This window comes from Mus caroli, unplaced genomic scaffold (assembly GCF_978045245.1).
Source record: "Mus caroli unplaced genomic scaffold, Mus_caroli_1 scaffold_16, whole genome shotgun sequence".
Lineage (NCBI taxonomy): Eukaryota > Metazoa > Chordata > Mammalia > Rodentia > Muridae > Mus > Mus caroli.
The window spans coordinates 37,342,162-37,359,984 of NW_028227271.1; the positions used below are offsets into that span (position 1 = coordinate 37,342,162).

Genomic DNA, 17,823 nt, shown 5'->3' on the forward strand with positions numbered 1-17,823 from the left:
AATGTCGAAGAAAGAGGTTCTGCAGAGCTACTGTACAATGTGGTGAGCTTCAAATTGCTAAGAATAAGAATTTCTTCTTGAGCCGGGCATGGTGGCGCATGCCTTTAATCCCAGCACTTGGGAGGCAGAGGCAGGCGGAATTTTGAGTTCAAGGCCAGCCTGGTCTACAAAGTGAGTTCCAGGACAGCCAGGACTATAAAGAGAAACTCTGTCTCAAAAAAAAAAAAAAAAAAAAAAAAAAGAATTTCTTCTTATCATCCTCATCATTCTCTGTACTATGATTTATTGAGAATGGTTCTTACTCTATAGTCTAGACTGACCTAGAAATCCTTGCTCTTTCTTCCTCTGTCTCTCAGGTGCTTGCATTACATGCATGTGCACCATGCCTGGCATAACAGAATAAATTTCAAACATTCTCCTCAAAATCTATTATAAGAGAATGAAGTCATGAATATGCTAATTGTGTTGATTTACTCATTCCTCTTGTCTTTTCTTCCTAATGTTGACTATGCTTTTAAAAAGCTAGACTAGAATACATTTGAAGATGTTCCTTATGTACAGACAGAAGACCATTTTAAACTACCCTAGTTTCCTCATTTCAGGTCAACTCCAAGAAAAAATGGGAGATCACAGAGCTTAGAGCATTTTCAAGCATTAAAATTCTTCCAAATAAAGGTCCTAGTACTGCAGTGCTGTGTCAACACAGCAAAGGCCCTGGCCAGTCTGACTTTTGTCCTAACCCTTACCTTTCTCATGTGAAAGAGCAGCATTGAGTATGCTGGGTGCTCTTCCCAGAAATCACAGGACATTTTTTTTCAATTAAGAGGTCACAAATGCAGAATAGTAGGGTAGCATGTGTGCACCTGAGGTGCTCAGGGTGTGCAGGGGGCCTCATTATTACTCTTGCAATAAGAGCTAGGAGTCCTTTGGCTCCTCAACCTTTCTGAGTTCTCATTCCAACTGTAGAGGAGCTGTAAGGGAGGCTGGGGTGTGTGCCCTATACCCCTCCTGCTGTGTGAGGCAAATGGCAAAGTCATTTGTAATATGGGACTTTAGTACTGCCATTTCACTTCTGTGACACAGGTGGTCTCACATCCACCTCACCCTCCCTCCCTGAAGTCAGATCCACAGGTAAGTACCACTACACCAGCTTAGCAGTCAACCCAAGGCTTCCTGGCAGCCAAAGCCAAGGCCCCATTCTCTATTCTTCATGGAGCAGAACAGATAATGCTGCCTTTGAAGCACTGATGAACCCCAGTGGCCTCTTCAGGGAAGGAAGAATTCAGTGTCAAACATTTTTGTCCTGTCACACAGTGACAGAAGCCACTGCTCAGTGTCTTATTGGTTCTTATATGTGACCTTATGCTATTGAGAATCATGTCACAGGTTTATTATGTGGTTTTCCCACTTAATATCATTTGTGAAAAACCAGATGTTCCTCTAAAAAGCAAGAGGGGAAGAAGGCACCTTCTTATTGTGTGGTCACTGAGAGGTACACCTGAAACCATTGAGATCGTCTTTAGTGTGTCTCCACAGAAACATGCCTTCCATTTGCTGCAGGTGCTCCTGGTGTGAGGATGATTCTTTACCATTGATAACAGAAGAAACTTCCCAGCCATTAGCACTTCCATTAACTCCCCAGATACGTAGTTTTGAATGTTAAGTGCCCAACTGTCAGTCTTCCTACAGGTACACTCCACTCCTCTCCATTTCTATGGTCACTGCCCCATTAAACTGACACTATACACTTTTTGTAAGATATATTTTTTCCACTGGAAAAATCACCATCTTAATTCATGATGGCTTTACTTGGGGTCTGGGTTTCAGGTTTCACTTCCATTTTAATCCGAGGTGGTCCATAATTGAAATGTCAACATTGAACAGAAATAAACACAACTGAGACAGGAAGATAAGAGATAAGAACTCTACAGGGAGCTAGACTTAAGAGTTAACCTCTGTTAACCTGCTCCAGAAATGCAATCAAAGGAAATCCCGTCTACCTCCGGGATAAGCCAGATGGTATGTGCTCATAGTTCAGTCATTAACCCATTAGACCCCCAGTTTCCTCATTTGAAAATGAACCATGTTACCATCTATCTTCCTAGTGGTGATCAAGTGATTTGTAAATACTTGGTATTTCTTTTTCTTCCAGAACAGAAAATACATAAGGATGAGACTCTTAAATGTGCAAGGTACACCACACACACACACACACACACACACACACACACACACACACATCTGAATCAGACAAAAACAATGGCAAGCTAAAACACTGAAGGCAGAATCAGCCCCTGTCTGTGATCCATATTGAAGTACTAATCCCAAACTCTGCATGCTGATGGGGGACTCTTGGCCCACATGGCTTTTGAATCTGTCTCATTGAAGGCACATTTAAAACTACTGTGACATCAACTCTGCCTTGGAAACATCTCAGATCTGTGGACTACGTAGAGCAAGACACTCAGTACTGTATTACTTTCATTGTTTTCTCTTGTGCGTGTGTTAAGTCTCAATAACACAAACAGAACAAGCATTATACACCTCACTATGGTTTGATTTGTACATCCGTAGCTAGATTTGACATCTATTCATCCAACCACTGTTTTTCTACAAATTTTCTATTTTTGATATGATAATATTTAAGAATGATGAGTATGTAATATGAAGAAAAATACTTTAATTCACAGCCAAAAGCTAGGAGCAAGTATTTAAGAACAATTAGGCAATGTGAGCCAAATCTTAAAATATCACTTCTTTTTTCTGGTGTAAATTCCTCTTTGGAGAATCAGCTCTGTAAACAGTTTGGCCTTCAGAAGGAGCTCTGAGTGCTCATTCATCCCAGTGTTTTTATGAGGATGAAGATTCATAAAAACCAAATATGCCAAACCAGAGAGACATTAGCAAACTTGGGGATAATAGGACAACCACCACTGTCAACACAATACTTTCTTCAACTATTTGTCCACCACTAACTGTGACTGTCACAAAAGCTGGCACATGAGAGCAAAGAGTAAGCAGATGACCACACAGAGACTTGCATGACGATGTGTGCTTTAAAGAGCTAAGCAGCAGTGTGGAAATATGCACACACCACAATGTTTATGCAACGAGGATTTGCAACATTATGGTAGAGAAAATAGCAGTATGTCAAGACACACAGAGCAGCATAAAACTAGAATATGCCAGGCAATGTGTCGGCTAGCTCTTGCTTTGCAGGGGGTGGGGTGGGGCTGGGGACGAGAGTGATTCTAAAATGGACAAACTGAGTAGCAAGGGGATCTGTATGTAACTTAAAAATGCAGAGACAAGAGTAACAAGAATTCAAAGTGGTGACCTCCAGCATGAAAAAGGCAAGTAGAACAGAGGTGACATAGGGGTGTGTGTGTGTGTGTGTGTGACCACAAATCTTTGGGACACTTTGACTATCCCAACAATGTTTATATACTACCCTGACACAATTCAGAATAAATTTTGGTTTAGTCATGAATCTTCAGTGAGGATTTGGGTGTCATCAGTTCGAGGTTACACCCTTATAACCTATGACATACCAATAATGACACCTGCCTCATAGTACTTCAGGGAACTGACACATGGTCAAGTGTTTATCAGACACCCAAAAGAGGATGCTGAGAAAAAAAATTCTTTGTGATTTTCAGCAAGATGTTTTGATCATGGGAAGCAGACTGGTGACACAGGTTAACATTTTTAGAATTCAGCCATAGCCTTAGTGTCAAATAACCCCTTCCTAGCACCTCAGATAGGAACATAATGATAGGTATCTCAAACTTCACAGGCATTGTGCCATAGGGCAGGGATTAATGGAATGTGTCCTCTTAGCTGAGTGGCACCTGGGACCTACTATATGCTTCTCCTTTCCTGACAGGGAGAACTAGAAGAAAGAGCAGTGCAGAGGCTTACCCCATATTGGCAAGACTATTTCACCTCACCCTAGAGCACGGAGCATCCCCAGCCCTCACACTCTTGCTTTCCCTGCTACCTTGCAACCAGCTGAAACATGTTGCAGCAGAACATAAGAAGGGTCTGCCTCAGTCTTGGTTGAATTCCTGGGTGTGGGACCATAGCTTCAGTATCTAGTGTACTCTCTGAACAGTAGCTCTAAGCTACAGCTGGCTTGTCCCAATAGACAAACAATTGCCTTTTGACTTTGAGACCACAACACCACCCTCCTGGCCTTGCCTGTGATTGTAGAGTCTAGAGAATATTTGGAAGAGTTATGCAAACTTAAGACAGGACAAGGAGAACATCAGGCTTAAAAGCCACCTGATCTTGTGAGCTGTTATGTGTGCACTCCTGTCATTTATATCTATGGAAAGGGCACGTTGCTGATGTCTAGCATACCTGCAAGTGTGTTTCATCCACAGCATCTGGAATTTATAAATGTAACAGTCTCATGCCTTAAAAGCTAAGTCATTGCACAAAGGAAAAGGAAAAAATAGGAAGTGGAGAGAGATGGTATTTCTCCCAAGAATGATCAGGTAGACAATGAACTTACCCTTCTCTTCAGCGAGGGATTGCAGGGCAGCAGAAGGGCAGAAGCTGGGAGTGTCACTCCATACAGCTGGAAAGAAGAAAAGGCAGTATTTTAGCTACAGAGACAACAGCAGAGGTGCAGAGCAGTGGTGGAGACTAGAGGTCTGTGCAAGTCAGTATGAGCCGGGGTGGAGCTCCATGACGACTTCTTCTCTTATGACCCTGGACTGGGAAGCCTCTGTCCAAAACCATGCTTGAGTTAGCACCACACAGGGTAAAGAGGTTTCAGTATACTTCAATACTGCCTGACAGCTTCCATCCAGGAGTAGCTTGCATTGTTCATTCATATGTCATTAGTCATACCACAAAAGCCTGCTGCTGTAACCACAGAATCTGACTCAGTTTCCACATCTGTATTATGGAGATGACACTACCTATCACCAAGTCACTGAGGAACTATAAGAGGTGACCTAATATATAATGTGTGTCACAGAAACAGAACACAAAAGATCAATAAACGGCAATGATAAATAGCAAGTTACACGAGTGGGGATATCTGGACCTTGGGAAAAGACAGACTTGGCTTTGAACATGATATATCACGAGGAAGAAGTGCACAAGGACAGGTCATCTGGTTTTGGTGCCTGGCCTTGGTATTTGTATAGTGAAGATGATATAAGAACTCAGTGAGGAACTGCATATCCTGTAGATGCCACAGAAATGCTCTAGCCTCTTCCCTTCCTCTCCCTTCACTGAACACATCCAAATCTTCAAAGCCTCCTTATTATTCCTCCTTCCAATGACTTAAAGAAGACCAAGCCCAGAACTCCTTTCCCTCATAGGGGCTGGCATTTGCAGCTTAGGAAATACAGTGAGCAATCAACAAATTCAGGCATTATCCACTCAGAGGATTCCCCCCTCATAATGGCACATTCATGTCATTGTCTCTTGTTCCTCAGATCAGAGTGTGTTTCTATGCTGGTTGCAAAAGTTCTGCATGGCTCCCCCATATTTCCATCTCCTATCTTACTCCCTTTTGACTGGTGTGCAAAACACCATGCTATGACTTGAATGCTTCCTTCAAAACTCTTGTGGAAGTTCATTTGCCTCTATGGCCGTCCATAGGTGGAAGTTTTAAATGGTGGTCAGGGCTGTGGGCTCCCACCTTCATGACTAGATAAATAGCGTGCTGAGGATGAGGGTTTGTGGAGGTCTGTGTAGCCTCTAGATCTGATCCTGGGAAGAGTCCTGTTTGAAAAGCTGCCATCTCCACTGTGTTGCTTTTCCTCTCACCTTGTTCCTTACCATGCATTGCCTCTACCCTGTTACAATTGGAGAAGGCCCTCTCCAGATGCCAGCATGTTGGCATTAATTGGCTTGTCTACTGCCAAAACTGTGAGAGATATTTCCTTATAAGTCACCCTACAACAATATGAACTAACCAGTACCCCCCGGAACTCGTGTCTCTAGCTGCATATGTATCAGAAGATGGCCTAGTCAGCCAACATTGAAAGAGAGGCCCCTTGGTCTTGCAAACTTTATATGCCTCAGTACAGGGGAATGCCAGGGCCAAGAAGTGAGTGTGGGTGGGTAGAGGAGTGGGGGGGGGGAACGGGGGACTTTTGGGATAGCATTTGAAATGTAAACAAAGAAAATACCTAATTAAAAAAAATAAATTAACTCATCCATAAAAATTAAAATAAATTATAACAAAAGTAAAAAAATAAATAAATAAGTCACCCTGCTGTGTGGTAACCACATAAACTGAACTAAGAGCCCGGCCTCTCAAGGCTCCAGAGCTTCAGCCACAGTCTCTTCCCTCCCTTTATTTCACTTTCATGGAGGCACCTCTAGCTATCATTTACAGACATCAACTGCCAAATTTCAGTTGACATTAAATCTGCTTCAGGGGTTGGTAACAACAAGTAATACTGTGCTGAGACCCATCTTCCAAGGGTCCAACTTCAGGGGCCTGAGAGTTGATATTCCCAATAGGTTTCCTGATACCGACATCTGAGCTGAGGTTACACACCCCCATACTGAAAACATCACACAGAATGTCCATAATTGCTAACAACTTCCCCCCCTACACTCCTTTGTAGCAGGCCTGTATCTGAACTCCAGTCACACCCTGTTTTGTTATCCCTTCCCAGAATAGGGAACCCAAGAGTAGAGTCATTAGGGAACAGTCTGGCCATCTGCTGAGGGTGTTTATCTAAATGTGTACTTCCTGTTATCTGGGTACACTGTTCAAGAAATCTATGTTGAAATCCACAGAGAGCTCTGTTTGTATTGTGTGTGGTTCTATTGAAAATCTAGGGACAACTGAAACATGAACTGAGGACAGGTGACTCAGACAAAGCTCCCAGCACCCATTTGTATACACTGCTTCGTAGATCTTCCTGCGGCTGTAATCTAGTGGCATGAAACACACCATGGTCAGTCTGAGGATTGACCTCAGGTGATATAGCAAGCATTTATGACACTGGCATGTAGTAAGATCAGGACCTCATTCTATTTTCTGGGACAGAGCTCCTCAGCTGCTGGGTTTGCAAAGGTCCACAGTTAGTGAGCACATAGCCAAGATAGGCATAGGAACCCTCTACTCCACTTTCCACATTGTCTTCCAAATGGCTATTGAATTGTAAGGATTTGGTTTTTGTTTGCTTGCCTTGGTAGAGATGGAACCCAAGGCTTACATATGCCAGAAAAGCACTCTACTTCTGAGCTACACCCTAGCCCAGCCCCAGTTGAATCTATCCTAGTAAACTATGAATAGTAGCTAATGGTTTCTCTGTATTCCTTGAGTTATTCTGGCAAGCTATTGGACAACCCAAGGAGAAATGGAAATTCTTAACTTACAGTCAGTTGCCTGGAAGGACAGAAGGCCATGAGCTCACAGTTAGCAGGTAGTGGCGAAGCTTGTAAGATTCTACCCTTTGCACAGGTTCTTAGTTCTGACTTAAACTTCAGGTTTTTCGCATCAGAACTGAAAGAATCAGTAAACACCCAACTTATGTCTAGAGAACTGGGATCTTGGTTACAGATGGGACTACACATTTTGTGTCAGAAGTGCTGGAGAAAAAAAGCTCCAATCTCATCTTGTCTGGGCATAAGAAATAGAATAAGCCTTACCTCACTGGCTTGTGAGTAGAAAGAAGGCACCATGGTGAGGGAATGCTGGCTGCTAGCCAATGATAGGAACACGTAGTGCTTGGTAAGTGTAAGAGTGTTGGTATGAGGGGAAGGAGGAGGGAGGATATACTAACTACTCTCTGAATGTGGTACCTTCTGTGTGGATCTCAAGCAAACTAGAAGAAATTGACAATCCCTTACTAATGTCTCTTTTGTGTCTGTAACTTCAACAGGTTTTGAGGGACCTTGCCTAGAAGATAAAAGGACCCAGAGCTGTGATTTTCATTTCAAGAAGACACATTTGACTTAGTGAACAAAGCCAAGTGAGGCCTCATGGAAGCCCATGTGGTGCACATACGAATGTGGTGGGGGAGGCAATCTTCTTTAAGATGCAGGGGCTATCAGGGCCTGTTCCTACCTATGCAGGAAGGCCTGAGTTTATGATATATGGACCTAAGTAACCCCTGTGTCCTGTACACATACACCTGGTCTTCTAGACACCAAGATTTCTTTTCTAGGTACTGCTGATGGGGAGGACTACAAACAACTCATTTCCATTCATAAAGTTGGCCAGGGCTTCTGTATTTCTGTGCTAAGAAACACCAGACATTGCATGAAATTGAGGACAGCAGCATCAGCAAGCCCATTACCACAGGATCTGTGGGAATCTGCTTTGATGCTTCTGTGTTTCCAGTATTTTTTTTTCATGGATATGGGAGAACTCAGCTTTGTTTCATCCTCTGTGAGAACAGTGAGGATAAAGAAGTGAGGATGTAATGGCTGGTGTGCAGCCCTCTTTGCTGAAGCTGTGAGGTATGGAGAAGACTCTCAACTCTCTGATCTTCTGCCTTCTACCTTTTTATCTATCTCAGGCTCACTTTTTGCTGAAGTCTCTTTGGCATGATCCCTGTGAAAGAGCAATTCTTCCTTCCCTTTTATAGTCTGCTACCTCTCCACCCAGAGGACTGGACTTGGCAACACCAGTGACATTGCTGTGATTTAATTCTCTGGTCAGGGAATGTATGTCTTCCATGGGGGACAGGAAAGGAGTTTTTTCCACAGAGACTGTCCTGATACCATATGCACACCCAGAATCGTGTCTGCAGACAGCCAGTGTTTAGGAAGAGCTATTTTTCTTTGTGATTATAGCAGGTCCAGTCCCCTACAGCTTTTACCTATCAGAGTTCCTCAGTGAACGTATGTCTCTTGTTCAAGAACTGACTAAGGGAAGGCAGTTAGGAGAGACCCACCCTTCAAGGTCAAGGCTCAGAGTTGCCCATGTGTGTGGCACCTTCCCTAGCCTTGTACAGATTAGTTAATATAATGACAAAGACTAGAAAAGCGTGGCATTTCTTTCTTTTTTGTCAATACTTCTGGCAATCAGACTTCCTGTAGGCTGTTCCTGCTATGTTGTAGTTATTCACACATGCTCACTCTGGCCTCTCTAGGATATGCCTATGAAAAACAGCAACATTCTGTTCTTCTCCCGTTCCTCAATGACCAGCATTGCAAACACCCAGTGAACTTCAGAAGGGTGCAGCCCAAAGGTGAGAATCCCAGCAACAAGTGTTTATCTCCTCAGCACCTGTTGCTTGCTTTAAGACTGAGAGTTCCTGGAGGTCAGGAAAGCAGGATCATTCTCACTCTGCCATGTGACATAGCAACTTAAGAGGTAAAATTAACTAGGTCCCAGGTCTATCACCCATTTTCTATGCACCCTTGAGCCTCCTGCCTCTCTTGCTTCTACTGACAGGGGAATGAGGATTTAATGAGATGGTGCTTCCTAAGTGCTGGCCTCCAGCATGAAAGCCTCATGAACAGGCTGTCACACCACAGGGTTCTTTACATGGCAGTACTTACTGTTGAGTGACAGTACTGATAAGACTTTTCATTGTCTGCCATGTGGCTTCTGGTCAGGACTCCTGAGTCCCTACCCTGAGGCACAGAATATGTGTTGGAAGACACTAGCACTCCAGGCTGTCAGATGAAAAGGACCCGAGCAGCTGGAACCTGTTGGAACCAGGAGTACCTTGGGTTCTTATCCTTGCCAGCCTGTCAGAATGTTGAAATAGCTTGGCGTGACTTCCATCACATTCTGAACAAATGAATTACTGCTTAAGCTTTTTTCTGTCCAGCTCTTCCATAGTCAAATGAAAATGGAAAGTGGCATTTTCCAGATGCTGGCAGGGTGAAAAGGTGAGAGGATAGATGAGAAGGACCTGAGGTGAGCCTAGCTCTGAAGCAGCTTAAGTCTTGAAGCTGTCCATAGAGTCATATAGAACTAATGTATTAGGCAAGCATGCTCCTCTCCTCCCTTGCCCTCAAGATATCTCTGTATGTCTCTAGCCCTAGAGATTTCTCTGTATGGAAATATAAGTCCAGAGTGGCAGTTTCATTATACAACTCTCTTTTTTTTTCTTCTTAAAACAATTCAAGCTGTTGAAAGAAAATAAAAACCCAACAGAGCAACCTCCAATCATGAAAAATCAAGGGATTAGTCTGGAAATAATCATGTTCATACTAACTGCCACAAAGCTAAAGAACATTTAGGTACATGAGCAAGGCTAAGGGAGCTCTGCCCTAGAAATCCAAACTGGACCCTTGAGTTACAACATGGCTTGGACAAAAAGACCACACCAGGAACAGCTGCTCTGCTATCATGTTAACCTTTTCTAGCTGATAAATCAGTTGCTTGTAAGTTACTCCACTGAGCTCCCATAATGCTAAATGTCAAGGCTCATGTAGACCTAGCATGTTTCTGATACACAACAGGCACAGAAAGAATGTCTGCTTTCTCTCATTGCCCAAACTAGGTAGGGAAATGGTGGTTTGACAGTATGAAGAATATGGAGACCAAAGTTCTACTTCTCTAAGACTTCAGTTACAGCAATAATTACATAACCCTAGTTTCTAGGGAAGTGTCAAGAACGTCCAGTACTCTCCAGATTTGCTCAGAAAATGAATTGAGAAGGAAGTGACCTATGTGTCAGGTTGGAGACACTGATCGATCCTCTGTTCTGCTTCTCGATTACTTCCCGAGACAATACTTTTATCTCTGAGACATCTTCATTAGTTTGCTCCTGAGACACAATCTGATGGCTAGTCTCTTCTAGTTTCCATGCAATCGTCTATACCATAGACACCCAGTATCTAAGTGGATGGGACCAGTGAGCCTCAGTCACTTGTCCTACTGACAGAAGCTAAGGGGTACTATGAGTCTTACAAAGACCAGCCTGTCCTATAGAGGAAAGATTCTGAGTATAGTTTTATCTAAGCACATACAGAAATATCCACTCCTTTCTTCATTGATTTCAGATTGTTCTCCTAAAACAGACCTGGAAATGAGTCTTAGATAATGCAGCCATTTGCCTTCATGACCCATGCAGGCTGTCCTTTCCTGAAATCCTAACTTAAACGCTTAAAAACCTATGCAGGCTGTTCCCTTCCTTCCCTGACAATGCCATATAGAACATCATTCCGGCTGACGGTAAAAATTGGCACAGCGGGGAGACCAAGGGATCAGAGTGGACAACGTTGACTTTGCCGTTTGTCCAGCAACAGGACCTAAGGAGGTTAAGCTTTCTTTCTCCTAATCCTTCTGTATTTTCTGAGGCCTCCACTAATGTTATTGCTTTCTCCCTCCAGCAGTGGGGTATTTCTAGACTATGCTGGGCGATCTGATCCTGAATGAAAGGCTTCTAAAGTATACCATGAGCAGCCCCTCTATAGCAAGTACAAGTAGCAAACTGAAGAAACTGCTATGTACCCTAGCTAACTATACCTGTGAACCTGATATTGTTCCATCTTTCCTGAGATCTAATTGATAATCTTTCCTTTAAGTTAACGAGCAGTCTCCAAGGCAGGTCTTTTCTTCTTAAATGAGATAGAATCCATTTCTACCATTGGTCTCCAGGGAATCCTGAGTAATCTTCTTCCTGATCCTAAGACATCATCCTAATGCAGGCTTGGGATATGGTCAACAGCAGACACCTGTGCCAGCGGCAGGTTACTCACCAGGCTTCTGGTACCACCCAAAGGGATAGGTGTGGACTTCTGTGTCCTCAGAGCCACAATCCAAAATTCGCCAGGTTGCTCCACTCTCCTCACTGCATGTTTGAATCCCCATGCTGTTCAGAGTCAGACAGGTCACCTCTCCTCCTGGAGGGAGAACACAGGAGTCCAGAAAGGTGGGGCAGTGAGAAATATGAACTAAGTGGGAAGAATTCTGTAAGCCATTGCTCAACAGATGCTGGGACTTCTGTACTATATTCCAGGTGGGGACTTGGCCACCCCAACAGCCCCAGATCCACTATTTATAAGCCTATGGGTCCAGAAAAGGAAGTAGCTGCTCCTAACAGAATACCTGTTGATCATGCATAGAAGAGGTGATCTGTATTTGTAAGTATCATTTTACTGGACCTGGTTTACAGGTGAACATGCTAACTAAGGCCTGGTTAGATTATAATTGAATTGTCCAGAATCACACCATTAGTAAGTGACTGAGTGAATGTTCAATATGGATCCTGTGATGTATCTAAAGTTCATCCAACCATGCTGCCTGGACAGCTCTGAAAATACAGTAGAAGACATATAAATAAAGTATCAAAACAAGGAGGAACAGTCCTTGGGATCAGATATACCTGCTGTATATGAAGTGGGCAGATAGACCAGGTCAGCCACAATGTTAATTTCATAATAATGAACCACTTGCTTCCCCAGTCAGTTTCCTTTCTGCATATGAGGCTAACATTCTCCTTGTCATGAGGAGATGCTAAGGTCCATATAGGATCATAAACATGAGTGTTTCTAGACTGAGGTGCATGCCTGGGATTGGGGACTGCCTCCTTCATTAGTCTTACCTTGCAGCTGGGAGACATTTAGAAAACCAAAGCCAGTGCAGCAAGGGTCCCTGTCACAGAGCCGCTCACACTCAAAGAACCTGCAGTGAGAAGGCATAAGTGAAGCTTCCTGTGGGCATCCAGATTCTGCTGTGCAGAAGGAATGGAATCACTCGAACTTAAGGAATCAGATTTCTTCATAAGCACATAAGATGTGGCTAACATTCTAAATTTTCACTCTTTTCTCAGGAACATTATCTTCAGATCCTGTATTAATTTACTCTCTCAGTCAGTCCCTCTCCAGGACCATCCTTGTTCATCCAACTAGTATAGCTGCAAGATCTGGCCTGCAGCTTCATGGCAGAAGGGCTCTAGCACCTCTAGCTATTGTTCTGGTTCCCAGTTCTGAATATTCCCCTACCTTACTCCTATGCCTTGATTTATCAATCACCCCTAACTCCTGAGATCTTGCTTAACCTCTCAGTCCTTTCTGGTATAAAGATCCTACCTCATTAGTGCTCTTCTTTCCTAAATCCAAGTCATATCCCAGTGTTGAACCTTGTGTCTGTTTGGTAATTTTTCCAGTGATTCTCTGCCCAGAAAATGTTAAGTCATCTCCCTGGCTTTCTCTTCCCTAGATCCCTACCCAGTTACCTACCTGCCCACCTATTGCTTCCCCCTTCTTTTAAAAGCCCACTGTTAATCTCCAGCCTGGACTATAGGTTTTTGTAGCTTATCATAAGTTCTGTCCCACCAGTTCCCATCCCAGTACCAAGATCAGCATGGTGATATCCAACAAAACTTATCTGGTTTCTATTCCATCATCTCAGCATGATGACATCTAGCTTCTATACCCTCCCTTAATAAGGTGGAATCCAGCTGGATCTCAAGACAAAGAATCTTGTGCCATCTTTTGAGCTCCATTCTCAGAAATAGCACTTAGTGGCCAGCAACATGATGCAATTCCATAACTCAACAGCACTTCACAGATTAGCAGTTCATGGATCAGTGACTACTAAAATACAAAAGACTCCCTAGGGATTTTCCTTAAAATCTTGATTCATGAGTCTCCTCCCAGAACCTCAAATTTGGGAGGACCAGGGAAAGTCCAGGAATGCAGATAGGCAAGAGCATGCTTGGGGATTCTGAAAAGTGAGGTGGGCAAAGTGTGCTGAGGGGACCTCATTCATCCTCAGTTGTAACAACTAGCAAAAAGCCAATCAAGAAATGCCAGCTTCCAGTAAACAGAGGCTGTAGACGTAATAAGTAAGCAGTCCTATAAGCCACGACTCTGTTAAAAATTGTGCTTGCTTTATAGACGCTGAACACAACACTGAATGGCTCTGAGGACGAAGTTTATGACAATCTTCATCATGTTTATTAACTGACAAGACTGCTCAGGACATCTGCTCCCTCAGCAGACTCCAGGCTCAAAATGTAGTATTTAATGTCATGTGCCTTCATCAAGGCTTTCTGATCTGGTTATCTCCTATTCCCTTAGCTTTGGATTGCGTTGTTGTTATTATTGCTCCACCTTTTTGTGGAACCTAAGGAGTCTTACTAATAAGCTTAGAGGTAGCACTTGGCCACTTACCCATTAGAAATGAGTTTTCCAGACATGGGGATTTTGTCTCTGATGGAAATCCCTGTGAGCTTTCGGAATGGCAGGCGAGTATAAAAGTTCATCACTCTATCATTCAGCACAACTGCACAGAGGGAAAACAAATAAAAATTATTATACTTTTGAAAGTACAGGTATAATTAGTAGACCCCAAACTGAACTTCTAGGAAGATGGCAAATTAAACTCACACATTTGCTCTCCAAATCTTACTAGACGAAGACTCAGGAGATTCCATTTGGTTGGTTAATTTTTGAGATAGGTTGTTGTGTAAGCTAAGCTAGCCTTGAATTTGATATTTAGCCAAGGATATCTTTGATCTTCTGATCTCCCCGCCTCTACCTACTGAGTTCTAGAATTACAGATATGAACCACTACTAGTGCTTGGAATAGGACCCAGGCCTTCATGCTGGGAACTCTTGAAAATGATCTAGCCTATAGGGAATGAGAATCAGAGAGAGATGGAACAGATTATCTCAAAATCTAGGAAGCCTGTGGAGGAATGAACCTTGCTCTCGAGACAAGAAAGCAGCTTCTGCTCCTCTGTATGAAGCAACAAGGATTGTATTTGCCTTTGCACTCCTGCATCTCCAGGGGAAAGGGTAGACTAAGTGTCCTTCCCACAGGGCAAAGATGGAAGATTTATTCTGAGTTTTTCCCTAGACCCAGAAGAGACAGTCTCTTAGAAGCCCTGGATAGTAGATACATAAACCCCACAATGAATTTGAGAGCATGATCTAGGCTTCCCAGAGACCCAATACTCTCCTACCTTGCTAGTGTGTGTACTCAGACCAAGCACTATGAGACTCCTCTGTCAAAGAGCCTAGGAGTATTGATATGGGTAATCCCACCAAAAGTGACTGCACCGGAGTATACTTAAGAGAAACCCATAGTCAAGAAGTTCTCCATCCCATAATCAGCTTCTAAACGCTGACACCATTGCATACACTAGCAAGATTTTGCTGAAAGGACCCAGATATAGCTGTCTCTTGTGAGACGATGCCGGGGCCTAGCAAACACAGGAGTGGATGCTCACAGTCAGCTATTGGATGTATCACAGGGCTCCCAATGGAGAAGCTAGAGAAAGTACCCAAGGAGCTAAAGGGATCTGCAACCCTATTGTTGGAACAACATGATGTACTAACGAGTACCCCGGAGCTCTTGTCTCTAGCTGCATATGTATCGAAAGATGGCCTAGTCGGCCATCACTGGAAAGAGAGGCCCATTGGACTTGCAAACTTTATATGCCCCAATATAGGGGAATGCCAGGGCCAACAGAATGGGAATGGGTGGGTAGGGAAGTGGGGGGCGCTATAGGGGACTTTTGGGATAGCATTGGAAATGTAATTGAGGAAAATATGTAATAAAAATATTAAAAATTTAAAAAAAAGAAGTTCTCATAAAATAATTAGAGCTGCTCCACAGCTTTGTGGCCTCTTGACATTTGAGGAGAAACTGGGGGCCTCCAAACATGAGAAGGGCTCTGGCAAAAAAGATAGAAGAACAAACTGCTGGGACAACAGGGTGAAAGGAATGGCATCACCATCATGATGACAAAATGACATAATCGCTGCCCTTGAAGAGAGGAAAGCAACTGTGATGGTGTAAAAGTCACTGTTTCTGTAATTTCTGTACACACAGTAGCATGAAATTCTGGTGCAAGTAAGATGAGACCCCAGAGCAGAGTAGACCACTCTAAAGTGTCAGCCTGATGCCCTTTTTAATGGCGTCACATCTCTGAAGGACCATGGATAATCTTACTATTATCTATCTATCTATCTATCTATCTATCTATCTATCTATCTATCTATCTATCCCTATATATTTATGAATATATAAATAGTACACACACACATATATATATACATATATATATATTAGTTTTTCAAGATTATAATATCATTATATCATATTCCCCTTCCCTTTCCTCCTTCCAATCAGTCCCATGTATCCCTCTTTGCTGTCTTTAAGACATTCATAGTCACATTTTATTTGTGTGTGTGTATAGAGTATTAATTTAAAGGGAAAAGAAGTGAATCGTACCATTTCTGACCACACAGAGTGATGGCCCATTAACCGCCCAGATTATAAAGACCAGAGTTCCTACCTTTCCTCCGGAAGAGGGCCGTTGGTTGGTGGGGCAGAATCTGACTGCAGTTCTTGGCATTAGATTCCATGACATTGTCACAGACCTGAGCTTCTGGGTATAGGAAGCAGGTGAAATACAAAGATGAGCTTTTTGTTATGTCTGCAAGTTGACAGAAAATGGGCTCCTGGGCACACCCTAAAGGCAAGAGGACAGTTGGTGTTTAGTTCATGAAAAGCCTAGGGTAGATAAAATCATCCAGAGACTCTTTCAAGGGAGAGACATACTGCATTAGTTTACTTTTCTACTGCAGAGATAAACACCATAACTACATGTGACCTGAGAATGAAAGGTTCTATTCCACCTTACAGCTAACTGTCTAACCTGAAGGGACTCAAGGTAGCAACCTATAGGTAAGAGCTGATGCAGAGGCTATGTATGAATGCTGCTTACTGGCTTACTCTCCATACCTTATTCTGCCTGTCTTCATATACAACCCAGAATCATCAACTCAGGGATGGCATTGCTCACAGTGGAATAGGTTCTTTCACATCAATCATTATATGGAAAATGTCTCATAAAACCAATCTGATGGAGGAATTTTCTTAAGCTAGCTGACCCTAGCTTTTTTCAAGTTGGCAAAAATACCAGTACACCCATGATAGCCATGAAAGCCTAAACAAAACACTTGGAATCTTTGAAGTGGGGAAATATGATATGGTTGCTTAAGTGTAGGCATAGCCAAAGTAAGATGAGAAGTCAGACACAAACCTAACAACACAGGAGACAACACAGTGGAAACTTAGTGTCTCTATTTATGGCTTCTCAGATGCACTAACAGTCAGAAGAGCAGCGACCAGGGATTTGTACATGAGCACTCTATTCCCTATCTATGTCAGTCTCACCAAAGATACCTATGAGCTCCTTTATGGAAAAGGCCTGGCTGATTCTGGTTGGGTTCTTATCCACACCGTCAAAGGTAAGTCCTAGGACATAATGCATATTTAACATTGGTTGGATGGATGGATGGATGGATGGATGGATGGATGGATGGATGGATAGATGGATGGATGAAAGGTAGGTTCTGGTTGCTGAGCAGAAATGACCTTCAATGTGAGCTTTCTAAAATCTGGGAGTAAGCCCCACTTTTAGGCTAAGAATGAAGTGATCATTTAGTTATAACAATGCATTTAAAATTCTCTACTTGTTGGTGAAACATGACCTGAAGAAAACCTGTAGGCTAAGGATACTCACGAGAAAGGCACCACAGGGTTGCCTGCTCTGCTGAAAACAGGTGTGTGAAGAGCCAGTACTGCTGGCTGGGTAATGAGTGGCTTGTGTTGACAATGACCTGGGTAATGTCCACAGGGAAAAAAAGTTCTGTTGCTATATCTGCAAAAGAAGGAAAGGGTGAGCTCTATACCTTCCTAGCAAGCATGGAACAGAGAGAAGATACTTGGGGACAGAGCAGAAATAGAGACAAGCATTCTTACATGACCTGAGGCCAGAGCAGGGCTAGAAATGACAGGGTATCAATCTGGTCAGGCAAAGGGGTTCAGAAGGTACTAGAACTTCTTAGAAACCATTCAGTTGTAAGCCCAGATTTTTTGTTTGGATGAAAGCTGAGCCCTCTGGTTCTCCTTTCTACCTC

General features: G+C 43.0%; 1 protein-coding gene across 1 annotated transcript in view; it reads right to left on the bottom strand.

Moving 5' to 3' along the window:
- The window catches only part of Tg (thyroglobulin), a 180,168-nt gene that overhangs the window by 98,197 nt on the left and 64,148 nt on the right, over positions 1 to 17,823 (bottom strand). The window contains 6 exon segments of the mRNA XM_021183215.2: positions 4,517 to 4,582; positions 11,644 to 11,787; positions 12,489 to 12,568; positions 14,062 to 14,173; positions 16,194 to 16,370; positions 17,427 to 17,564. Coding sequence (XP_021038874.2) covers positions 4,517 to 4,582; positions 11,644 to 11,787; positions 12,489 to 12,568; positions 14,062 to 14,173; positions 16,194 to 16,370; positions 17,427 to 17,564 — 717 coding nt within the window.